Source organism: Myotis myotis, unplaced genomic scaffold (genome assembly GCF_014108235.1).
Source record: "Myotis myotis isolate mMyoMyo1 unplaced genomic scaffold, mMyoMyo1.p scaffold_m19_p_6, whole genome shotgun sequence".
Taxonomy (NCBI): Eukaryota; Metazoa; Chordata; class Mammalia; order Chiroptera; family Vespertilionidae; genus Myotis; species Myotis myotis.
Genome location: NW_023416368.1, coordinates 16,308,497 through 16,335,095, shown reverse-complemented (window position 1 = coordinate 16,335,095; position 26,599 = coordinate 16,308,497). Strand labels below are relative to the sequence as shown.

General features: G+C 40.0%; 1 protein-coding gene across 2 annotated transcripts in view; it reads right to left on the bottom strand.

Annotated features, from left to right (window-relative positions):
• Positions 1 to 8,642: 8,642 nt before the first annotated feature.
• The window catches only part of HAVCR1 (hepatitis A virus cellular receptor 1), a 76,019-nt gene continuing 58,062 nt past the window's right edge, over positions 8,643 to 26,599 (bottom strand). For both annotated transcript variants that reach the window (XM_036312847.1, XM_036312846.1), the window contains 6 exons: positions 24,295 to 24,384; positions 18,628 to 18,729; positions 17,918 to 17,973; positions 14,269 to 14,377; positions 12,583 to 12,619; positions 8,643 to 10,722 (listed from right to left, as the gene is read on the bottom strand). In XM_036312847.1, coding sequence (XP_036168740.1) covers positions 10,623 to 10,722; positions 12,583 to 12,619; positions 14,269 to 14,377; positions 17,918 to 17,973; positions 18,628 to 18,729; positions 24,295 to 24,384 — 494 coding nt within the window. In that variant the 3' untranslated portion in view covers positions 8,643 to 10,622. The remainder of the gene's footprint in view (positions 10,723 to 12,582; positions 12,620 to 14,268; positions 14,378 to 17,917; positions 17,974 to 18,627; positions 18,730 to 24,294; positions 24,385 to 26,599) is intronic.

Genomic DNA, 26,599 nt, shown 5'->3' with positions numbered 1-26,599 from the left:
CACTTGAGTCAGAGGGAGAGGACTATCACTACCTCAATTCTTGTCTTCTGGCATGGAGGAATTCAAACCAGTGACTCTAGATGACTGTCTTGTGAGAAAGCCAATTCATTAATAAAGTAAAGCATGCACATTTCTTAAAGAAGCAAGGCAAGCAGATCTACCCTCCTTCATAACATGCAGATGGGCTCTCTCAGCCTATCCTAGGAATGAGAGGGTGGGGGGTGAGGCCAGTTGTTGGTTTCTGCCTTATGTACTTTTCGGTCTATAGATTTTTTAATTCCTCTACTGCATATCCTGGTACAGGTTAACGCTGAAGATCTCTCTCCCTTACTTTGTTATAGCTTTCCCAGACTTTATGAGAAGCACCTGACAATTATATCCCAAAACTGCTGACTTCTCTATTTAAACAGTAGAATGACATAACTGCACTCGTCCTTCCTCCTCCCTCCTCTTTACTGTCTTTTAGTTGGTGTCAGGGTGATTTAAGCTATGTATACTCTGATTGGGAGAAGATACATTAAAATTCTCCTTCTCTCCCCCTTCCACCTTCTCTCCTGCATTCTTTGGAGACATTAACCATTTGCTCTCAAGTGTCCTTGGGTGGGAAAGATAAGGGCTTGCTATTTACAAGCTGGCTGCAGGCTGCTAAACTGTTTGACCTTGTTTATTTTTCTCATTTCAGTTTCCCTAGTCCTCCTGCCCTGGATTTTTTCTAGCTTCTTACTAACCTATAACAATACTAAGGATGACATTTAAGTCTATGGAAATATAGATCTTCATGTAATAGTGTAGAAAGAGGAAAACGGTCAGCCCTGAGGATTCTCAACATTTAAAAGTCATGCAGAAAAGGCAATAAAAATGACTGAAAAGGGATGGCCAGTGAAGTAGGAGAGTGGTGTTTCAGAAGCCGAGAGAAGGAAGACTTTCCAGAATGAGAATCAACTTAATTATTGTTGAAAGATTGATTATAATGAAGACAGAGGTGTCTATTGCATTTAACAAAAGGAAGGTCATTGGTGAGCTCAACTAAAGTATTTCCATGGTGCTTTGGGGGTAGAAGCTATATGGTAGGTTGACAAGGATGGGGGCAGATGAGAAATAGGAACAACTCTTCTGAGAAATATGGCTGTGAAGGAGAGCAGAAAAATGGTAGTAGCTGGGGAGGAATGTATAAACTAGAGCATGTTTTTATACCAGTGAAAATAGCATAAATAGAAAGCATGAGATAATTTTAGAGAGAAGGAGGAAAGGAGATTCAATGAAGTCTTGGCTAAGGCAAAGCGGATGGAACAGGTCTTTGATATTTCATAATTGAGGGAGAAATGAGGGAGGTTTGAATGGCAGTGAGGTTTGGATGTTCATCTCAGAGCACACTAGAAAGATATAGGACTACTGGGCATTACTGAATGCCAATATATGGCTTTGATGACTTAAAACCTGTCACCTTGGTTATAAGATTTTCTTGAGCAACTGCTAGGAAAGAGATTACAAATCAAAAAGAACTTGCTCATCTATTTCTGTAATTATCTATAATTTTGGAGTGTGTGTGTGTGTGTGTGTGTGTGTGTGCGCGCAAAATGTCAGACTCTTTTCAGTCCTCATTACTCTCCCTTCAAACCCCTTTACACATACTAGAATGTTCCCTAATATCCAGGCCTTGGCAGAACTCAAAAAGATAGTGAGTGTTATCACTGCTCCTTATCAACCCATAGATCATATTCATGTGATCAATGCACAAACAACACTGCTATGTCATTGGCCTTGTTCACTGGCCCTGAGCTAGTGTGTGACTAAACAAGAATCCTAGCCCGGGGCTCATCCTTCCCATCACAGGTTTATCTCAAACACCTTCCTTTTCTTTATTTTTATTTTTTTTGCCTCAAATTCTAGCTCAAGTACAGAAACATTCATGCATCAATTCCTAAACCATTTCCTCACTTTTTCCAAATTCCATTTATTTGAAATCCACTGAACTCCGAAACCAACTAAAGCAGTTATGGCGAACCTATGACACGCGTGTCAGAGGTGACACGCGAACTCATTTTTTTGGTTGATTTTTCTTTGTTAAATGGCATTTAAATATATAAAATAAATATCAAAAATATAAGTCTTTGTTTTACTATGGTTGCAAATATCAAAAAATTTCTATATGTGACACAGCACCAAAGTTAGGGTTTTTCAAAATGCTGACATGCAGAGCTCAAAAGGTTCACCATCACTGAACTAAAGGCTTCCTCCTAAGCCCATGTAACATTGCCTGAGCCATGTTCCTCGATGGTGAACATCCTTGGAAAGACTGTTGTAGTAAAAGCTCTCCAGGGAGTCCAAGTAGGGGTGACCTTGGCTAGTGTCAGAAAGCAATGTAAGGATGAGGCTTCCCTGAGAGCAGAGAGCTTGTTTCAAAGAATCCAAAGGAAAACAAATAAAGAGAAACACCTTCAAACCTGGACACCTTCCTTGAGAGTATACTACACTTTAAAAATGTTTGTTACACATTTTAAGAACTGTCATCATTGTCACAGTCTAATTGTTAATAATAGAATTAATAGCCACACACTAAATGCTTTTCACAATATATCTCCTAAAATCCTTCCAATGGCCTATATGATACGGACTATCATGTTTCATAGAGGAGAAGGCCACACAGTTTAAATAACTGGTGCAACATTACACAGCTAGTAAGCGGGAGAACTGGAGTTGAATTCAGCTCCATCAGCCACAAGTACATGCTCCATAAACCTTAAAACATACAAGCATATGTACCCCCGTGCACACCCACAGTTCCGTGGGTCTCAATCCTGGCTTCAGGCGGGGGAGAAGCACCTGGGGAAGACTTTGTAAACTCCCAGTGCTCAGGCTCTACCTCCAGAGACACTGGTTTCTCTGGTTTGTGGGTAGGGCTCAATATCTATCGGTGTTAAAAAAGCCCTCAAGTGAATCTAAAGAGTAGTCTATTGATCTAGGCCTTTCCTGCCATCATATAGATCCTATCCATAAGTTTCAATATAGATGAAGGAATTAAATATGGCTGGGCCAGTAAGTCTTAGGGGACCACCACCAGGACTGTCATTGGGAAGGACAGAAGTGAGAACAATTGGTATATTTAATATGATCTACAGGTAATTATTCATAAAGAATGCATGCAAAGTCCACTCACTTGTTTGATGTCCAACTTCAGGTTTGATTTTTTATCATTCATTAGGCTTGGGGATTGGATACGGCAGCAATAGATCCCACTGTCGGCTAAAGTCACATTCTCTATGGTCAAGGACACATCTCCTTTGTGGTCATCCCCCTTAGCTGGTATCTGCTGGATCTCTGGGAGTTCAAGTCCATTCCATCAGTGCTGAGCACCATACTCTGACATTGAGACACAGGACAGGGTCCCCTGCCCCAGCACACAGATATCAGGTTCTCCGAGGTGGTTGGAGAGTAGTGGAGGGCAGATAAGCACTCTGGCCCACCTCGGCTGTGCGTGACCCTTCCAAAGACCCTGGATAAAGAGAAAAGGAGAGCAAGATGCAGGCGATGAGTGAGATTGGTCCACTTCAGGAAAAGTGCAAGTAATGCTTGCAGAGCAAAGAAACCACTGCTGCTCTCCCGTTTAAAGGAGGATCCACTAAGGCAAGACTCTCAGACTGGAGGGGCATCTGAACCACTGGGAAGTCTGGTTAAAACACAGATGTGTGGCCAGACCAACGTGGCTCAGTGGTTGAGCTTCATCCTATTAACCAGTAGGTCATAGTTTGATTCACAGTCAGGGCACATGCCCAGGTTTCAGGCTTGATCCCCTGTAGGGGGTGTGCAGGAGGCAGTCAATCAATGATTCTCACTCATCATTGATGTTTCTATCTCTCTCTCCCTCTTCCTTCCTCTCTGAAATAATATATATATATTAAGAACTACAGATGTGTGGGCTCAATTACTAGAATTCCTGATTTACTCAGTCTGGGGTTAGAAAAATTTGTATTTCTAACAAATTCCCTGGAATTGCTGACATGGCTGGTCTTGGAACCTCACTTTGAGAACCAATGTTCTAGAAGAGACTTGTGGTCCAGTCCTGTGAACAATGGAGGGCAGGGCTGATGGAAATAGTCAGAAAATGAAACATTCATTTTTGGCCAGGAAAACAGTTCAGCTCTCTGGACTAGATATCAGTTCATCAATGAAGGACAATTGTGCTAACACCATTCTCTTTTTATCTCCTTTTTTTTTAAAGCACCAGGCACATAATGAATAAAATCGCTTGCTTGAATAAGAAGCTAATGTTTGGCTATTTTGAGGTTTAAAATTAATTACCTGTTAAATAATATAGATACATGGTCAAACAGTATAAATGTGTATAGAAAATAAATTCTCCACTCTTTTTCATTTCCTGTCTCCCCTTCCTAGAGTCTATACATTAAGAAGCCTCTGTTTAGGCCCATACCCTATTACACATACAGACAAAAAGAAATCGACTATACACATTGTTCTTCTCTTTTTTTTCAATTAATATTATGAATTAGAGACATTTCATATCATTGTTTACTCAGTTATACTGTTTACATCATAGATATATCAATTTATTTTTTTCCTCTGCTTGAAATGGATCATGTGTTGGTCCAGCTGGTTACCAGGGAACACAACGTGGAAGCATGCATTCATTCAGAAAGTCAGTCAATTGGTCAGTGATGACCATTGCTTATGAAGCACCTACTATGTGTCAGGCACTGGACCAGGAGCTGGAGAATATCACAATGAATGGCATGTTCATTACCCTTACCTTTATGGGCCCCTTCCACTCCATCATAACCCAATTCTTAGCCTTGCTTTAACTCAAATTGGCCTACATCATATAACCTTGATGGATCTGTTTCCTCATTTATAAAACTTACCAAAAGAGGAATTTGTGTTAATATTCTTACTTTTAGCTGAACTTTTAAACTCTTCCACTTAGGGAAGACACAGTCTTGTCACCAATGCTCTTTCTCCCCTCCTGTGGGTAAAATTAAGGGACCTCAATATTCTATTTCATCTCATATACACACGTCCCCTCCCCACCCACCACAGAGGCTTCAGGCATCAATTGATGGAAAATATTGAATTACTGCCACACTCCCCATCACTGAGCTAACATCTCAGACCCAAGCAGTCTCAGCCCTGGGAGAGTGACGTTTGTCTTAGAAACTTAGCCGCCAAGGGTTCTTTACAAAAGGCAAGTGAGATCACAGACTGAAGAGTTTCTCCAAACCCATGGCTTTCTTCTGTCTGTCCTTCCTGCATTTCCCTGTCACCACCTTTGTGCCATCAAATGCATTTAATGTAAACCTCCAGCTTGTTCAGCGTGTGCACTTCCATAGCACCACAGAGCTCACAGTTACTCAAGAGATCGTAGTCAACCTCTTCATTTTATAGACAGAGAAACTGAAACCTGAGAAGCTTGATTTGCCCAAAGGCACAGGATTGGTAATTTCAAATGAAAACACAAGTGCCTAAGTTCCAGATTGTTCCACTATAAACCATGTTTCATGAACTTGATATTTTCCCTTGATATGCCTGCCCACATAACTAATAACATCCAGCAAATGCCCATATTCAAGTGTAAGGCAGAGTCAATTAACCGTGGATTCAGGACTGATATTTAGGAAACAGAATGTGGTATGTGAATTATCTTCCAATAAAGCTGCTAAAAAAGAACAAAAATTCAGCTAACATTCTGGCCAGGGCTCTCTCACTGGACATTTGCTAGGGTCACTCTGCCAACTTCCTGCCCCTGACTGGGCCGAGTTTACTGTCCTCCCTCTAAGAAGTCCTTTCCGGCTGCCAGGAAGAGTTCTAGAATTGAGTGCAGGCCTGCAGTGGCTTCTGGCCTTTAAAAAAATTACTGCAAACATTACGATGCCCCTCCTTGTATCTTCATCTTACACTATCCAATTGCACCTAATTCTTGCAGTTCATATAAAATTCCCTGATTATCTAACAAAAAGTTCTCCAAAATGAACAAGCAAACAAAATTGAAACAGACTCATAGATGCAAAGAGAGGACTGCTTGTTGCCAGAGGAAGAAGGGAACTGTAAACTGGGTGAAAGAGATGAAGGGATTAAGAAGTACAAATTGGTTTTTAAAAAAAATTGTTAGTTATAGTCATGTGGATGTAGAGTATAGCATATATGAATACCCAGTCAATAATATTGTAATAACCATGTGAAGTGCCAGGTAAGTATTGGGGGAACACTTTTTAAAGTATATGATTGTCTAACCACTATGCTGTACACCTGAAACCAGCACAAGATAATATCAAAGGTAAACAGTAGTTGAAAAATAAAAAATAAAGAAAATAAACCAAAAAAGAATAAAGTGGCTCTTAATCCTAAATCAATCAATCAATCAATATATAAACAATGTTTTCTTAGAATAGATTCACAACTGTACCAAATGTACCCCACTTGGGAAAGGTGTTAATGATGAGCATGCTGAGTTACTTGGGAAAATCTGTATTTTCTACTCAATTTTGTTGGTGAGCTTTAAACTGCTCTAAAAAATTAAGTTCATTGAGAAATGTGTGCATCAGTCATCCTCCAAGTACGTACTGTTTTAGGCTCAGCATGTTCAGCATTTGCCAGACAGAGCAAACCCCATCTCAGCAGTCCACAGTATAACACAAAAAAGGTTACCTTAGAGCAAACCCTCACAGGCCAAAGGGACTTTTTCTTTGCTTATTTTTACAACTTGTGGAAGAAAACGTTTAGTTCTTAGGAAGCTCGGGGACAGTCAGCTACACAGCTGCGGGCTGGCTTCCTGAGAAGCTTTCAAACACGTGGCAGCGTCCATGTTTCCCTTCCCAGGGCTGCCACCAATATAATGCTGTTGCCATGCAAGCCAGGCACAGGAAAGATCTGCTATCACCCAGCGTCTGCCCACCTGTCCCAGCCCGCTGTTGATATTGTTTTAGTCTGTACCTTTTATGTTTTGCAGAGCTCTCTTCACACAGAACAAGGACACAAGTTCTCACCTTCCCTTGCCAAGTCCTTCCAGGTCAGTGGTTCTCAGCCTCAGCTACACATTGAAATCACCTTGGAAGATTTTAAACAAAAAGAAAAAAAAAAAAGACTCTTTCTGGCTCCACAGCTGAGATTCTGATTGACTTGGTCTAGGCATGCGTAGTTGGCCACGCTTCCCAGGTGATTCTAATGTACAGCCAAGGTTGCAAAGCACTGGTCTCAGAGAATCCTTGAGGTTCACGCAGACTCCAGAAGAGAGTGTTTTCTATCTCATAATAAGTTTTAAAGAAATTTAGCTCTTCCCCTGCCTCCTCTTCCCCAGCACACACAGGGTGGTTCTAGGAAACATTCTTTCAATGTATTCCCCAATTTTCATTAGTATGTACTAAGCACCTGCTATGTGTGAGCTGGGTGCTGAGAAACTGCATACACTTCCCTCAAAGAGCTCAATATACAAAGCGTCCTCAACCTACACATCTCTAATTAAAGCACTAAGTTATAGGGTCACTGTAGTCACAATTTATGCTTGTACTAGTAGTTTGGACAGACTCCATTTGACAAGCCTTTGCCCTGGCTCAGGGGCTGTGCCACCCAGAAAAAGGGGTGTCTGTAATTCACCCAGATGTGCCCCACATGCTAAGTAGGGCCCTGGCCTCATGCAGAATGACCCAAGCTAGGCGATAGCACCGTGCCTGGCATATTTGTCTAGTGGCTAAAAAATGCTCCACAGAAGTGTTCACAAGAGATTAATTCTGGCTAGAGGGATGAGGTCCAGCAGGGCTTAAGAGGTGACATTTGGGCTGAAACTTAAATATATGCCCAGTGAAAATACAGGAGGCAAGCTTTCCCCAAAAATGGGTTGAGCTTCAGAGTGAGAGTGGGCATTTGAGGAGTTTCTCTCCACTAGAGTCCATCTGGGAGGGGTTGCATGAAGCAGGCAAGGGGAAAGTGGTGAGGAGCTTACTACGGACTAAGGTCTTTTACCCACTGGGAAGCAGTGGGAGAATTTTCAGCTAATATGGAACACAATCAGTTCTTGGTTTTTTATTATTTTTAAATATTTTTTTATTGATTTCAGAGGAGGGGGGAGAAGGACAGAGAGAGAGAGAAATATCAATGATGAGAATCATTGACCAGCTGCCTCCTGCATGCCCCAAACGGGGATCGAGCTCACAAACTCAGGCTTGTGCCCTCACCAGGAATAGAACCATGACCTCCTGGTTCATAGGTCAATGTTCAACCAGTGAGCCACACCAGCAGAGCAGATCTTGGTTTTTTAAATTACTAGTACACTGGAGGCTAGGGTGACAAAGGCTCAGGGGACATTGGATAAAGACACCAATAGCCACCACACACTGAAGTCAGAGCTCCAAAGGCCCTAAGGCAGTGGTTCTCAACCTTCTGGCCCTTTAAATACAATTCCTCATGTTGTGACCCAACCATAAAATTATTTTCGTTGCTACTTCATAACTGTAATGTTGCTACTGTTAGGAATCGTAATGTAAATATCTGATATGCAGGATGGTCTTAGGCGACCCCTGTGAAAGGGTCGTTTGGCCGCCAAAGGGGTTGCAACCCACAGGTTGAGAACCGCTGCTCTAAGGGACCTTTACAATTAGATTCGCAGGTATTCTAAGTCCCAGATACACCACACTGACATTTCGTAGTCAAAGCCAATAAGGCACCACCTTACATTTTGATGGCTACCATTACCTTTTCTCTAGATGAAATCATGACTTTTTTCTATTTTCTCAAAAAAACTGATGTAATCAAGAGTCAAAGAAGAGATAGTCTTGGGAGGATGTGTATTTCCAGACTGCTCAAAGCTGTCCAAAACCAACTGACCAAAGCCTTTGATTAGGGGGAGAGCAAAAGACAAATTATTTCTTTACTTCCAGATAGCATGTTACCAAATGAAAGTATAATTTGGTGGTGCATAGAATGTTTAACCCTTTACATGAAAAGTGTTTTGTTCCTAAGAGTGGGACCCTTCTCAAACGGATGTGTTCATAGGGCCCTTTGCATCCAGCCCCTGTGAGAGAAAGTGCCCATGTTTCCAGCTAATCTCTTTCCAAACCTCCTCATTCACTTTGCTGCAGTCACATGAGCTTGATTGCTTATTTATTTATTTATAAGAATAGTTTATTGATTTTTAAAGAGAGGGAGAAGAGAGAAACATCAATGTACAACACACATCAGCTGCCTCCTGCATGTTGTCTTGAATTTAAAAGAAAAACATTGTAGTTTGAACAAAAATGGATAAGCCATATTAATCTCACCCTATTTGGGAAACCCAGTAGACAATGCTTAACAATATTATTTGCCCATATAACCTTTTTTTCAGACGTGCTATTATTCTTCTAGAGTTTTATAGCTACATGCCAAAACTTTGCCTTCAAAAACAAGCACTCTGGCCTTCTAGGCCACTATAGTGTGGGTAGCACTGAACCTCAAGTGTGAATTATTTCAAAATTTACTCAAATTGAAATTACTACCCAGCCTTGTGAACTATTCATGTTGAAATGTTTCTGATATGAAGAAAGAAAATGTTTCTGGTGGCTAAAAATATTCTTATCTTTTTTGTGTTGTTTCACTATCTTGGCAAAACCAAAAATTTAATTCATTTGTGGAAAAGGAACAGGATTGGAATTGATGTGATAAAAAAATTCATCCTTCTAAAATAATTTTAATAATCAAAGTGGTTTGGGGACAATTTAGAATTCCAATTGAAACTAGTAACACTCTCAAACAGCACTCTTAGATTTGCACTTACTTTTCTAAGGCAGAGGCCTTTTGCCCTAACCTCTCCCTTTCTTTTGCCCTTTTATTTATCTCTGTACTGCATCACTCTAAAAGTTAGTTCAGAATCCCTGATGGTTGTCTATATGTGGCACAGCTGTAGCAGAAGTAGCACACAGGTGTTAAATCACATGGCCATTGATTTTCTCCACCTATTTACTTGCTCCGCTCACCAGCCTAGCTTCTTCTCTTAAAAGCCCCAGCTTGGCCCCAAGGAAAGCACTTAAAACCTCCTATTTTCAGAGCCATGAACAAACAGATCTAATGGTGAAACCACACTGACTTTTTTCACCATGAAGGAAATAAAAATCTGTGTGCCTCCATAATTTGAAACCTTTGGGGGAACTTAGGAAATGTAAAGTTTTGATTACAAGATTTAAAAAAAAAAAAAAAAAGAGTTAATCATGAAATGCTTCCAAGTGAATTCATTTAAGTTCCAAATCGAATTTGCTGATTTTAAGTCCTATTCCCCTCTTTGTGACAGTTTTAGTGACCAAGGTATTGGTTCATTTCATGTCTACCCAATGAGAATTCTTGATGGATACAAATTCATAAGGTTGAAACAGAATATACAATTCTAAAGTGTTCAGTTCATATTTAGAAGAGGGCTCTGCTATGACCAGAAAAATTGAGCCAATTTTAGTATAAAAAATTAAGACTAATTACCAATGAGGTTGACTATGCAGTGAGAGCTAAAGACACTAACATCACAGACATGTTGGAACACCATGAAATATTGACAGAAAAATCATCCTGGAGCTTAAAAGGACTGACATGGTGAGATCTGGTCATTGCCTTCCGCAGTCAAAGGGCCTCAAGCCTTGGAGAACCGCTGGGTCTTAAGGCACGTTGTAAAGATTGTTCTCAAAGTAAATATTTTCCTGTGCTTGGTAGTGCACTGCAGTTCCATTTTGGGAAGTTCCGGTCCGAGGTTCTTTGCTACAAAAAGAATAACATGAGTAAGTGAAAAGCAGATTACATCTAAATAATATACTGGATCATGGTGTCAAAAATACTACTGTGTCTTTATGGTCAGAATGGGAAAGCCATGAATTAGATGACTTTCATAACATACTCACACACCAAAAATATAAAATAGTATGTGTAGAGTTTTGATATAGCTGCTGATTTATGATTTGTACACAGTGATGGTTTTTATTACCTGAGCCTGCCCAGAAATGATATGAAATGTAGAGTCTTCACTCAACTCAGATCATTAAAGGAACCAGGCATACATGTGAGAATCAATTTAGGTGTCAACAGCTCAAAATGAGTCAGTGTGAAAGAGCTGACCCAAAGGTGTCATTATAAATGCTCTCTTTGGGTTTTTTTCCCTTTCTTTTTAATATTTTACAATATTTTACAATAAATATTTCCTTTAATAATTAACTGATAAGAGGTGGATGTTTAAAAAAAGTTGACAGTGAAAGGACAGAAATAATGCTTTTCTGCCTGTAAGGAGTATTTTTCCTTCCATTGTTGGAAGCATGTAGTCAAATCTTCTATAATATGGGTTCTGGACTCCAAAACACCTTACATTGAGTCTTTTACTGGCTGTGTGGTATGAACCTGTTTTCCAGTCTACCAAGTGAGAATAACAGTACCTATGTCGCAGGTTTATTGCTATGCAGGAATGATTGCAATAATAGAAGCCAACGTTTATGGAGGACTTACAATGTGTTGGCTATTGTGCAAGGCAAAGTCTATGGATTGGCTCATGGAACTAAGACATAGGAAAGATTGATATCCAACAAACAGAACTAGGAATAATGAATGGCAGCCTCAGAGGGATGGCTGGTGAATCAAAGGAAGACCTTGCTTAAAGCCCTAACTGCGCTAAAAGAAGCAGGCTACTTGGGATTGGTGGTATGTAGTGGTTTCATATCATTACCATTGTTTGTTTAAATGACCACAGAACGTGGATGAAAGTAAAGGAGATTTAAACTTTAACTGGACAATAAGTTATATTTATAAAAATTATACATCAAATGCCAATGAGGCCTGGTATGCAATGTAAAGCAGCAGAGCATGCTGGGTGTTGAATGACAGGGGATGGGGGACTGCTTCAGCCTGGAGTTGTCTTCCTCTAGATCAGCCATGGGCAAACTACTGCCCGCGGCCTGTTTGAAATGAATAAAACAAAACAAAATTGGAAAAAAAGACCGTACCCTTTTATGTAATGATGTTTACTTTGAATTTATATTAGTTCACACAAACACTCCATCCATGCTTTTGTTCCATCCCTCCGGTCCAGTTTAAGAACCCATTGTGGCCCTCGAGTCAAAAAGTTTGCCCACCCCGCTCTAGATCTTTGCCAGTGGCCTCCTTCTCCATCAGGCTCACTCACACAGTCCACTACCCTCATCTACATCCCCCATGCTATCTGCCTAGAGGCAGTAAAAGGACCCTGGTGACTTGCTTCTATGTTGTGTCTGTTTTGTTCATCTCTTTGGAATAGAATAGGCTTTCAGTAAACAAAGCACTGAATGAAATCAAGAACAAACCAAACAACTCATCCAAATGTAATTTCATCAAACACTATTGTGATTTAGTTCTATTGCTCTGAGAGCTTAGGGTTGGGGTGCTGTTTCTGTAGTAGTTTCAGGGAAATAGAGAAAGCTAAAAATATCACTGGAAGGTGTGGACAGCGATGGAGGCACTCGTTGAACTAGAATTTTTAGGATCCAGGGTGTAAAATGGAGAGTTCAGGAGAAAGAGGAGAGGAACAGAGAGGATTTTTTCTTTATTTTATTAGAGTAGGAACATCAAAAACCATTGACACAAACCTTTCAAGCTTACCTTATTTGCAACACCGTTCTTTTCCCACATAAATATTCTAAATTGGGAAGGAGTTAAAGAAAAAATAAAATACGTCAGCCAAAGAATTCATGAGACCTTTCCAAAACATGTACATTATTTCTGCTATAACTTCGTTTTTTAAGTCCCTACCTGAGGATATGTTGGGATTTTCTTACTCAATTTAAAGATAAAGAGAGAAAGAAAGAGAGAGAGAGAATTTGATTTGAGAGAGAAAAATCAATAGATGGCCTCCTGAACACGCCCTGACCAGAAATAGAACCTGAAACCTATGTATGTGCCCTGACCAGGAATTGAAACTGAAGCCCTTTTGTGTACAGAACAATGCTCCAGCCAATCGAGTCACTCCACCAGGGTTGCAATGACTCTAAAATGAACAAAGTCTGAACAGACAGTGCTGAAAAAATTAAATCTAGAAGAATGGTTTTTTAAAAAAGAAAACAAAACTCAGATTACACTTTTCCCTATAGTTTCAGGTAACTCCTTTTGACTCTGTAGGACCCAAAGGAGACCCGCTGTGTTAACTATCTCATGTTTATTAATGGTTTAGTGTATTCACACATGCCCAAACTTATTTTAATATAGTTATTAATGATTATATTTCACTAGAGGCCCGGTGCTCAAATTCGTACACAGGTGGGGCCCCTCTGGGTTGCCTGCAGGGATCGGGCCAAAACCCACAGTCCAACGCTGCCTGCAGCTCCTAATTGCCACTTCCACTTACCACTCCCACTCATCCTGGCCCTGCTATGCCTGCCGCAGGCTCGCACCCAATCAGTCCCGATAGGGAGAGGCTCACGCTGCCACAGCAGTGCTCACCAGCCATGAACCCTGCATCTGGCGCCCTCCCAAGGGGAGTGGCCTGCAGGATTGGGCTGAAATCGGCTCTCTGACATCCCCAGAGGGGTCCCGGATTGTGAGAGGGTGTAGGCCAGGCTGAGGGACCTCACAGGGAGGGATGGTGGATGGGCCCCAAGGCATGTCCAGCCCATCTCGCTCAGTCCTGATCAGCCAGACCCCAGCAGCAAGCTAACCTACCAGTCAGAACATCTTCCCCCTGGTGATCAGTGCATGACATAGTGAGCGGTTGAGCAGCCTAAACATATCATTAGCATATTACACTTTGATTAGCTGTTTGGTTGTTCTGCCATTCAGTCTTTTTGCATTTTACCCTTTTATTATATAGGATTTTTAAAAATGGACGGTTGTGGTTCTTTCATGGAGGCTGGCATGGCTAGTTTTTGAAACCCGTTGGTCTAGCCTTGCCTAAAATCTGTTTCCCATCCAATGTCTCATTTGCCTCTTCCGCTAAGTGAGTGCTGTAAGACTCTCAACAATATTATCCTTCATAGGAGCAAAGACGGGGTCTTGAGGGCAAGGAAGGAAGAAGAGAGAACAAACCTGACTTAGTGCAGTGGTTTGTTGCCTTCCAAACCCCAGCTCCACCCAACAAACTCTTATTTCTTAGTGTTTTATTTCTCCTGTGGAGAACTTAATTTCCGTTTTTCTTTACAGGCCAATATTTTTAAGAAACAAAAGGAACAAGGTTATGAAACAGGGAAGTTATGTGACGTCAAAAGTACATGGTGGGTGAAGCTCCTTGGGCCCAGGTAGTTTGGTTCCAGAGCCCTCACTTTGTTCCCTCAGGCACAATGGTCAATGACTTACTTTTGGTAAGTACGGCAGCCAAAACGGTGAGCAATATCATGGCAGCACTGCAGAGTCCAAGGTACAACTTACTGGTGTTCCTCGGTGTATTTTGTTTCAAGCTCGTGTGCTAAGGAAATATAAGCAGATTGAAAAAGCATCTTGTTAGAATTATGGGCAGAAAACATTTCTTAAAATAACATACTCAGACACATTTATCTTTATTGGCTCTTGTCTTCTAAATCAGTGGTTCTCAACCTTCCTAATGCCACGACCCTTTAATACAGTTCCTCGTGTTGTGGCGACGCCCAATTTCATTGTTACAAATTAAACATAAAGTTTAGTGATTAATAACAAAAACAATATGTAATTATATATGTGTTTTTCCGATGGTCTTATGCGACCCCGTGAAAGGGTTGTTCAACCCCCAAAGGGATCGAGACCCACAGGTTGAGAACCGCTGTTCTAGATCATGAGGGGCAAAACCAAATGATCTCCTAAGGTTGTAACCATGGTGAAATTCTCAATCTAAAATTCAGTATGTATTTGGAGATGTGGAAATATTTTATATATGCTTAGAGTGAGATTTTTATGGTTGTATGTGTTTGTCAAAGCTCAGAGTATACAGTTCAAAGGGTGCTCTTTATTATATGTAAATACCCATATTGTTGTTTTTTTAAATTCAATAAGCTATAACCCCTTAAATTAAAGAAAACAATTTTTGTTCATATATAAGTCCACTTGGTGATGGAATCTGATGCTATCTGAATGTGCTCAACTATTGAATTTGGTCTTTGATACAGTCCTTATGTTTTTAAATAAAATCCAAAATTCTATCTATGCCATTATAAATGGGCCTAAGACAGGGGTGGGCAAACTTTTTGACTGGAGGGCCACAATGGGTTCTTAAACTGGACCGAAGGGCCGGAACAAAAGCATGGATGGAGTGTTTGTGTGAACTAATATAAATTCAAAGTAAACATCATTACATAAAAGGGTACGGTCTTTTTTTCCAATAGTTTTATTCATTTCAAACTGGCCGGATCCGGCCCGTGGGCCGTAGTTTGCCCACAGCTGGCCTAAGAGCAGCTGCTCCCAGACATGCCCTGATTAACAATGAACTTAAAATGTGCAATTGGGTGGAAATGCAAATTTTGCTTAAATCTCCTGGTGCAGTTCATAAGGATCCCCCTCCTAGAATAAGTTTAAAACATGCCAGGCATCATGTCAGGCCCCTTTTCATAGCTTAGCTCTAATACTAAAAAGATCCAACAGGGTAGATACTGTAACAGAAAGTAAGTGGAAGATCAGTGAGAAGGATTTAGCTGCTTGCTGCATGAAAGTTTAATCTCTGGAGTCTGCATCCTGACTCTTTTACCTAGTCACTTACTCAGTAGGACCCTCAACAAATTATTTAGCTTCTCCAAACCTGTGTTTCTGTGCCTATTTGATTTAATAGGGTCTTTGGCCCTGGCTGGGTAGCTCAGTTGGTTAGAGCATTGTCCTGATACACCAAGGCTGTGGGTTCAGTTCCCAGTCAGGGCACATACAAGAAGCAAACAATGAATGTATAAATGAGTGGAACAACAGATTGATATTTCTCTCTGTGTGTCTCTCTCTAAAGTATCAATTGAAATTTTTTTTCTGAAAGGTATTACTGTTTTAAAAAAAAAACACTCATTCTTACAGAAATAATATTTAGCGCTTCATTGGGACACTAGTATTCAAAAGGCCCTAGTGTTCAAAAGGCCTTGGCAAAATAATTCCCAAACACAACACTGAACCCCAGGGTGTTTTCAGGCCTCTGTAGATGAAGAGCTGTGCATAGAATGTGAGGGCTCTGAAACAAGACAGAGAGGGTGAGTCGGGGCCTTTGGCAATACTGAGAGCCGCCAGCCAAACTCCGAAGAAGCCCAAGTGTGTTTTTTCTAGGATACTCTATTGGAATTATTGTTCAGTCAGTTAACACAGATACATTCTTAATAGCAATATGTAGGTGAGCTTAATAAAGTACTTGATCCCTTACTGTTGAGGATTGAGGTTGTTTTATAACATTTTCATGATTATAAATAGCAGCAATGAACATCTTTTCTCATATAACTTCATGTATTTGTTCAATTTTCTCCTTAATATATGTCCTAAAAGTTTACTTATTGGGTCAAAATACATGTTGCATGTTTTCAAGATACCAAGCAGACATGCTGACATCCTCAGAAATAAGGCACATACAGTCCATAATTCTGCTACAACTTGCTATGAACTTGCATCCAAATTGCTTCTACTTGCTGCTAAGCAAAACTGTCCTACAAGTAGCTGAGATCAAGAACAGGTTCACCATTCAGAATGTATGTGTTTTTAATTCAGTACAAGTGTGGCCAAATAGCAATCATTTCCACTGTGGCAGTTCTGATATTTAGGAGGTATATACAAATTCAGCCCACATCTATCAGATCAGAGTCTAGGCATATAAGTTGTTAACATTTTTCATGTTATGCCTATGTGGTATTCTAACTGTCACTAAGATATACAACATAAACTCATTTGACCCTAAATAATCCCACTTTGCCTGAGCTTGAATTTCTTTTATTACAGCTGGGTTGTCATTTCTCACCATTTGGATGAGGATTGTTCTCAGACCTCAAACTCTTTTGATAGTTGCTTCCAAGAGTTATTTAAACATGTAAAGGAAGGTGGTTTCTATCAGAGAGTCAAAAGAACAAGGTTCTATTGATAATTTAGCCTAATTTATTTGCAAAGGAGAGGCTTCCATGAGCATCCTGAGACTAGGGATGATCCTTATACTTGTTTCAAAATCACTGTGGAGAAGTAGAAGAACATCTTTCAAAATCACAAAGTTGTTTGAGACATTAACACCTAATAATTCATCCTGCCCAGCTGGCATGGCTCAGTGTTTGAGTATCAACCTATGAACCAGGAGGTCATGGTTCGATTCCCAGGAAGGGCACATGGCCAGTTTGTGGACTTGATTCCCATGTGGGGCATGCAGGAAGCAGTCAAACAATGATTCTCTCTCATCATTGATGTTTCTAACTTTCTCTCCCTCTCCCTTTGTCTCTGAAATCAATAACGATATATTTTTAAAAATAATAAAAATAAGTCATCCTATAGGGAGATTCAGATAGAGAAAATCTCAGCGTTGGACTCAAAATTTCTATATGGAAGGCATTCAGGTTGGAAAAGGATATTTGGGGGCATATGTCAAAGCAAGCATATTTTCACTTACATAATATTTTTGTTTGGAACAGCCTCCATGCTAGCACAGTGACTCAAAGCATGTTTTCCCCTTAATGTTAACTGAAGTCTTCCTGGGAGTGGTATGTTAGCTCAGTCTCCTTGAATTAATTCATTCTTTTTTGTTCAAATTTTTGGCCAGGAGAAAGTCTATAGTGTGTGAGTGTTGTGTGCATGTGTGTGAATAAAACATCACTTATCAGGCATCTCTAACAAGCTGGTCCACCTGTATCCAAATGAACTTTACCAATTAATCAAAGGACCCCTATTTAAGAAACAAATTCTTTTCTTCTTTGTCTCTTAACCTGAAAGAATTAATCTGCGGGATAGCCTTACAGAAGTAATCTCTGAATATAACATGATTCCAGAGAGACATACAAGTGCATATGGCTAATAAAATGAGAAGGAATTTGCTTACAGTTTCATTGTATTGCCAACCGCAATCTGAAGGCTGGGTCACAGTGCTATTCCCATCTGCTCAACAAAAAGAAAACCAGTTAGAATTATAAAAAATATGGAATTTTCGCTAGTAACATGAAATATATGTGCATTGCTTCCTGACTATAAATGAAATGGTGAATAAAAAATGTAGCCAAAAAATATATCTATGGCCAAATGCAGCAGGCATTGCAAGAATTAAACCAGATTACTAGCATTTATTAATCTATCCTGTAAGGTGTGATTCTTAACAATTCCTTCATGGACCCTGTGAAAATGGACCACTTTTTCCTTCTTTATGGGCCAAAAATTACATTATATATAAGGTTTTATCTATCATTTTAGGAGTACAGAGGTCATTCTTGGAACCAGGTTAAAAGTGCCACCTGCATGTACTCTGGACACCTAAGTAATAGTCATAGTTGCTATTGTATTTATCACTTATCCCCCTATACCTATGTCCTAAGCTCTTCATCTCATTTAATCCTCACAAGGATTCTGCATGATCAGTGATGTTCCATCCATTTAGAAATGATGAAATCAGATTCAGAGAGGGTAAGACATTTGTTTCAGTCACATAGCAGATTAGAGGGGCTAGTGTGGACACTCTGTGACAATATGTGCTCTTAACTACATGTCAATGATTTTCAAATCTTGAATGCAAGTTTTCAGGAAATAAAATTAAGTTACCTGTTGGACAAGAAGAGTTCAACAATGAGCTGGTCGTACTTGTTTCCTGTGGTGTGATAGGCGGGGTTTCTGTTGTCTGCAGTGGAGAAGATGAAGTGGTTTCTGAAATAAAAAGGATGCAAGAGCTCTGTTCTATTTGTAGAGAAAAATCTCCAGTCCCAACAAAAATAGGCAACAAACCTAAAACTGGGAATTACCTTCAACTCTTTCTTATAAATTTATTCAAATATAACATTGAGGCATTACACTTCTATCTAGGTATTTTATTATCAGGAGTAAATCTGATATAGATAATGGTCTGGATAGTCATCTATAGACAGAATTATTTCACACTTTTCATACTCTTAGGATCTCTCTAACTGCTTAATGCCTATGACAGTGCATCTTATGTAAGACACCCGATTAAGCTTTTATCCATACAAATGACATTTCATGTTCATAGAACAGGGCCTGGGGAAAAACACTATTCTGTTGTCCCATTTTTCACAAGAACCCCAATCTGGATTTTCTGACATTTAAGTTCATGATTATCCATCCACACATCTTTCCAGAGAGACATATATATGTACCAGCACGGGATACACCCTCACAATATTTAACTCCTTGAAGTTTCTTCAAGGTGACTGCATTGCCCAATCTCTCAACTTGGTAATGATTCACAACCCTCAGCCAGGTTCCTGGTAGACCGTGACCCCGGCTCCTTCTGCAGTTGCATTCTGCTCACTCCTTCTGAATGCCTGATTTCCTGTGTTATCTGACTCATCTTCCATTTCTCACCAAAAAGCTTCACCAAGAATTCTCAAGCACACCGCCACGCATCACTTGCCTCCTTATAAACTCTTCATATTCCCTCCCCAGAGAGCACCACAGAACTTAGAGCAAATTAGTGGTGCTGGCTGGGCAAGAATTCGCAGACCTGGGCTTTCCTTATTGCCTTTCATCAGTCTTCTTGTTTCCTATTTCCCACCACCATCTTCACATTTCAATATCACCCTTCCTTATCTTCTGAACCCATTGCAAGTTTTCCTCCAATACTGAACCCTATAAAAGGATGTGGCTCTCTTTAGGAACAAAGAACAGGACAGTACAAGAAAGTCAGATGATCAGTCTATCCAACTTAGGTCTGTGCAAACGGCCTCTTGACCTTAACCTCTTCCCCAAGTTTGATTTCTTGTGGGCATCTTTCTTTGCTCCCCTCCTCCTATAATCTTACATCCAACCATTTTATGCATATTTTAGGAAACGAACATGTGCTGGAGGCACTGAGGACAGACAGGAAGTGGCTGTAAAAGTAAATGTCTCTGCATTGAATTAGCTCCAGTGCTCACCTCCCTCCTGTACTGTGAAGCTCAACTCTAGACTCCAACTCCTTAGGAAACGATCAGGATAAACATAAGGTTCAATTCAATTAATAATCAATTAATATTCCCCAGGAGGTCACACAGATCTTTCTGAATCTCTGCTTTAAATGAAGTAAAAAAAACTTGTGTATGTTCACTAAACCAAGCCACTAATCCTCACACTTTTACAGGCACACACTATGTCAAATTAAGTATAAAGAAGCTAAATCAATATTAAGAAAGTTAACAGATTCTCTAGTATGTTCAGCTGCCTGGAACAAAGCTATTTTTCTTATATACTTTTATGACTATAAAATCTGAGTTCTAACCTAAAGCCCTCTCCTCCAAACTCAGCTCATCGCCCAAATGCTTCAGATCCCTCCTGGTTACCAGATAAATACACACAAGGCTCAATGGGAGTTAAGGAAAATCAATGTTCCATCAGATTTCTCTGGCTAAGAGGTTGAGGCATTTCTGTTACTCTTCAGAATCCAGATCACCTCAAGGAGTCAAGGAGTGTGAAAGGCTTTGAGAATCTTCACTAAGTGTTATCTTTTTAATCTTAAAAATAGAAGGTTTGAACCTGAATTGTCCTCAGAAGGCCAAGCTATTTCCCCACCCATACATCAAATTATTCTCCATTTGTATTACAACTAAACTCTCAACTATCAGAAACTTGAAGTGTGAAGCATGTAGCCTGAATTGAAAAGAGAAGCCATACATTTTAAATACATGAAATTCTTAAATCAGATATATACTTTGTCATAAGTATAAATAGCAATTTTTTTCAATTTTTATGCTGCATACTAAAGTAAAGAAGCTAGAAGCAAAACTGTCACTGAGTGACATAAAAAGACAGAGTATTATATAAAGGGCTTTTTCAGTGAAGATGTCAGAGCAGGACAAATTCATCCTAATATAACTTCAGGCCTCATGGTAGAAACGCCATCCGGTAGTTATACCCACAGTCCCAAATTCAAACTAAAGGAGACTGAATCCTGACTCAACCACTTTCTACCCATATGCCTTTCAACAATGAAATTAGACTCTGTGCCTAGGTTCACACAAATATAAAACAGAATTGAATCACACCTATAATGGGTAGGGCTGGCATAAGAATCAAGTAATATACTACTTGTAAAGAATTTAGCAGATGGGAAATGTATTAGGGGCATGGGTGAAAAAGATCAAGGGATTTCAAAGTACAAATTGGTAGTTTCAACAATAGTCATAGGGATGTAAACTACAGCACAGGGAATATAGTCAGTAATATTGTCATAACTATATGTGGTGTCACATGGATTCTCAATTTATCAGGGCGATCACTTTGTGACTTATATAAACATCTAATCATGGGGTTGTACACCTATAAGTAATATATTGTACGTCAACTATAACTTCACATCATAAGTAAATTAAAATTTGTAAATTGGGAGGGAAAAAATTTAGAATGAATATTGTCACACAGAAGACAGAGGAAATGATCATCTTGATGAAGCCTTACCTTCCAGATGAGGCTCTGACTTCACAGTGGATAAAGGATCTCCACTTCAAGCTTTCTGTGGACCTGTGCTCAACTGAGCCAAGTCCATACCATTCTCATTAGATGTCAAAGAGAAATGGTCTGGGGACTTGTGGGCTAATAATTAATCCCCTGGAGAATATGATTTAAAAAAAAACTATGATCCCTTCACTGAAAATACTTACAGTTACAAAGGAAACAACAAATCTGGAATGAGGATTGTCAGCTACTATGAAGCTTAAATTTCTAACCCAGGGAAGAACATTCATCCTAGATTATACTTCCACCTTATAATAATACCCTGGGTGGTCTATCTCCTCTCATTGGAAGGCCTCTGGGCTCAAAAACATATCACATTCTTTCTCAGGATGTTCTGTAGGTGAACTGGTGCTGTAGCAGAGGTGGAGACCCCAGGTGATCTTGGGACCCTGGTGAGCTCAGGTGCAGCTAGAAATCCACATGATAGCAAGTATAAATCCAGCAGAAAAAACAAGGGCTTTGTGCTGGGCATGAACATCAACAAAGCCAGTGAGGCACTGGGTTCCCCTGTAGACCTGGGCACAAATCTCCCGAGCTCAGAGTTCCTGTCCTTGCTCAAATAGACTCTGACAGGGGAGGGCTTGAAGTCACACTGGAAAAAAGAAATCAGCTGTATGAGAAAGTGTATTTCCCAGGGGTTTCACAGGTGAAAAGGAAACCTGTAATTTACACTGAAGCACTCTGAAGACCATGCATATCAGATGTATGTATCTTCAAAAACATGCATGAGGTGGAGAAAATGTCTGGGACATGAGGACAGACTCTCATTAGCTTTTCCCTCTTCCTGGAATAACCTAGACTTTCCTCATAAACCTGTGCTCCACGAGGCCAAGTCCTCACCATCTGCATTAGATGTCCAAGATGTCTTAGTTTTGGGCATAATAAAAAATCCCTTTGAGAATCTCATTGGTTAAAAAATAATAATAATAAAAAAGATTCCTTCACTCTAAAAGTACTTATAGGTAAAAAAAAAAAAAAGCATATATATGGAACACAGATTCAAAGATACTGTGAAGTCCATGTTTACAAACCAAGAAGAATTCATACCCTAGATTGCAACTCTGCCTTAGCACATGCCCTCAGCAGTCTACATCCTCTCACTAGAGGGCCTAGGACTAGAAAACACATCAGTTTACCCGTCTTGAATTTCTGTGGCCCTCCTGCTACCTCTGTGGAAGAGACCATAGGTTATGTTGGGCCCATGGTGACATTAGTTGGAGCTAGAAATCAACATGAAAGCAAGGATTAATCAAGCAGCAGAGAATGAGCTTTGTGCTGGGCCCACACACACACATCCAATGAGAGACTGTCCTCTGCAGAATTGGGCACTAATCTCCCCTGAGCTCAGAGTCCTTGTCCTTAGTCTACTAGAATCTGACCGGGCTGGGATCGAGGACCAGCCTCCAAAAAAGAAACAGCTACATTGAAAGTATAGATTCCAGGAGCTTCAGATGTGAAAAAGGTTGCTCGGATTATGCACGGAAGCACTTTGAAGACACCAGCCATGCATATCAGATTTACATATCCTTCTACACATTGGTGAGGTGGGGAAAATGTCCAGGGCCAGGAACTGACTTTGTCCTCTCTGTGGTGCATGACTAATATTTAAACAGTAGTTCCAGGCCCAGAATGTTTACCCAATAAATTTCATTCATTTCATTCAGTCCTGACGATACTCTCCGAGGAGTCCTGCACCCTAAATTAACTCACACCACAAGTATATGCTAGATCACACAGACCATTTATACATTATACACTTGGTTGAAAGGTGAATAAGACCACCAATGATTCCTTCCCAACTAAGAGATGAAAAGGTAATAACTTGGGCTCTTTCCATGACAAAGAAGATTTAGAATTTCAAAGCAGTTACAGAAGGTCTCAGAGATACCCAGAGAGAGAGATGGCAGTGGAATTAAGCACAAACACAGTGCCTGGCACAAAAGGCCATCAATGACTGCCTGATCTACAATGTGTACTTTTTCCTCACCAGGCACCTTTGTATCCCACTAGAAGCTTCCTTGAATCTCAACTTGAATAACTAGAAGAAAGAGAACCTTTGCACAGGAGGCCAATGGTTTAAAAGCTCTTCTTTGGAGAGATACAGTTGAATTTGGAATCAAGCCAATGTTTGCTATGATGTGCAATAAACATAAATCAACAAATATTTGTCAGTGTTTATTATATGCAAGGCATTAGTCTAAAGCACAGGTCATCAAACCTTCTGTAAATGGCCAGATGGAAGTATTAGGGTTTGGCAGCTATAGTCTGAGTGAGTGGCTGTTGTTCAACTCTGACATTGTGAGAGCAGCCAAAGACCTACCTGATGGTACAATGATTAGAAATGGTTCTTTCAATAAAATATTACAGGTAAAACTAGTGGTGGGCTTGTTATCCTAGTATAAAGGGTCCAACTTCAGAGAAGACTAAGGGAATTCCACTCATTTCCCTTCTTCTCTGGAATAACCTAGATTTTACTCATAAACCAGTGCCAACTGGACAAAATACATACCATTAGTTGTCCAATATCATAGGTCTGGGTTGTCTGGCTAATGATGAAACCCTTTGAGCATCCAATTTTTAAAAAATTGGGTCCCCTCACTCTGAAGATACCTATTAGATGCATGTAATATGGGACAAGGTTTCACAGATCACACAAGGCCCTATGGAACCCAGGGAAAAACCTTTAGCATAGATGGCAACTCTGCCTTAACATATATTCTGGTGGTCTTCATCCACTCATCTAGCCTCAGAAACACATCAGTTTACCTGTCTTAAGGTTCAGTGTTGGTGCTGGAGTTGTAGGAGCAGAGGTGAAGACCTTAGGTGGTGTTGGAACACTGGTGACCTTAGGTGGAGCTAGAAATCAACATGAAAGCAAGGATTAATCAAGTAGCAGGGAACAAGAGCTTTGTGCTGGGCCTATATGTCAACTCAACCAATGAGAGTCTGTCTGTCCCCAGGTATAACTGGGCACCAACCTCTCCTGAACTCAGAGTTCTTATCCTTTCTCGATTAAAATCTGAAAACTGTCTGGCCAAAGGAAAACATGCATTGAAATGTATACACTCCAGGACATTCAGAGGTGAAAAGGGCTATCCAAAATTAAAGCTGAAGTACTGTGAAAAGATCATCCATGCATATCAGATATATGTATCTTCATAAACACCTGCGAGGTACAGAAAATATCTAGAGCCTGGATCTGTCTTAGTCTTCTGAGTGGTGAATGACTAAGACTTACTTAAACAGCAAAATGTGTACCAAAAATGTGTACCAAATAAGTAGCATTAAATTCAGTCAGTCCTGAGGGTACCCTCTCCAGTGTGTGTGTGTGGAGGGGGTGGAGGAGAGGATTAACACACCCCCACTAGCAGATGCAGGATCACAGGAAGGATTTGTACAACATACATTTGGATGAAGGTGAACTAGACCACAGGTAATAACTTTGACACTTTGCAACTCACTTACTGAAGGTCTCCAACTCCAGGGAGAGAGCTGAAGCTAGAATTAAGCCTAAACACAAGGCATGACTCAGAAGCAGATCAATGAAGGCCTGATTCAAGAATGTGGCCCTTTTCCTCACCAAGCACCTTATTTTTCTTTTACAATAAGCTTTCATTTTAAGAAAACATATTTTTTATTGATTTCAGAGACTAAGGGAGAGGAAGAGAGGGATAGAAACATCAATGATGAGAGAGAATCTGTGATTGGCTGCCTCCTGCAAGCCTCACACTGGGGATCAAGCCCATAACCTGGGCATGTGCCCTTACCCTAATCATACCATGACCTCCTGGTTCATAGGTCAATGCTCAAACACTGAGTGACACCAGCCTGGCTACAAGAAGATATTTTAAATCTAACTCTACTGAGTATAAAAGAGGAGTCCATTGTATAGGAGTCCATTGACTTGAAAGCTCTTCCTTGGAGAAATCCAGTTTAATTTGGAATTGAGCCAATTATTGCCTTGAAGAGGGAAAACTGTTTTTCAACAAATATTTGTGTCTATTGCATGGAAGCCATTAATCTAAAGAAGAGGTCAGCAAAGTTTTGTAAATGGCCAGTAGCCGTGGGCAAACTACGGCCCGTGGGCCGGATCCAGCTCGTTTGAAATGAATAAAACTAAAAAAAAAAAAAAAAAAAAAAAAAAAGACCGTACCCTTTTATGTAATGATGTTTACTTTGAATTTATATTAGTTCACACAAACACTCCATCCATGCTTTTGTTCCGGCCCTCCGGTCCAGTTTAAGAACCCATTGTGGCCCTCGAGTCAAAAAGTTTGCCCTCCCCTGGATTAGAGTATGGTGGCTGGATGATTTCAGAGGCAGTTGCTCAACTATATCAGTGTGAAGGTTTCTGCGGAAAAATAATTGGATATGACTGTTCCAACAAAACTTTATTTATAAAGCAGTTAGTGGGCCTAATTTGAATCTAATCTGGCCCTGGACTATATGCTAACCCTGGTCAAAGGTATAGTAAGAGGCTTTTAGAAAGAAAAAATCCAATTTTAAATATAAAATGGAGGAGAAAGCAAGCATGCAAAAAAAGTTTTTAAAGAAACATAAGGAACAATAAATAGGAGAAAAACTAACCAGTGTTTCTAATGAATTTGTCTACTCAAACGTGAACACAATCTATATGCAATAACATTGAAAAGATAATAGTTAAAGCTGGTGCTGTATCTACTTGACAGCACCCTATAAAATGAGACTGAATCACACCTACAACGCATAGGGTTGTCATAAGAATTCAGTGATATAATATTTGCAAAGTACTTAGCATGGTTGCTGACATAGGAGACAGAGTGAATATTAACTTCACTACAATCTTATTCTCAGGTACAGGGTCTCACTTCAGAGTGAAGTAAAGGATCCCTATTCAGAACTCCTTGGGAGAACAGAATGCCATTAACTTGACTATTTTTCTCTGTAATTTTCTGTATTTTCCTCTTAAGCCTGTGCTCATTGGGCAAAATCCACACCATCCTCATTAGATATCAAAGATCAGTGATCTGGGGGTTTGGGCTAATAATGAATGCTTTTGAAAATCTGATCAGAAAGCTGAAACCAGTTTGGC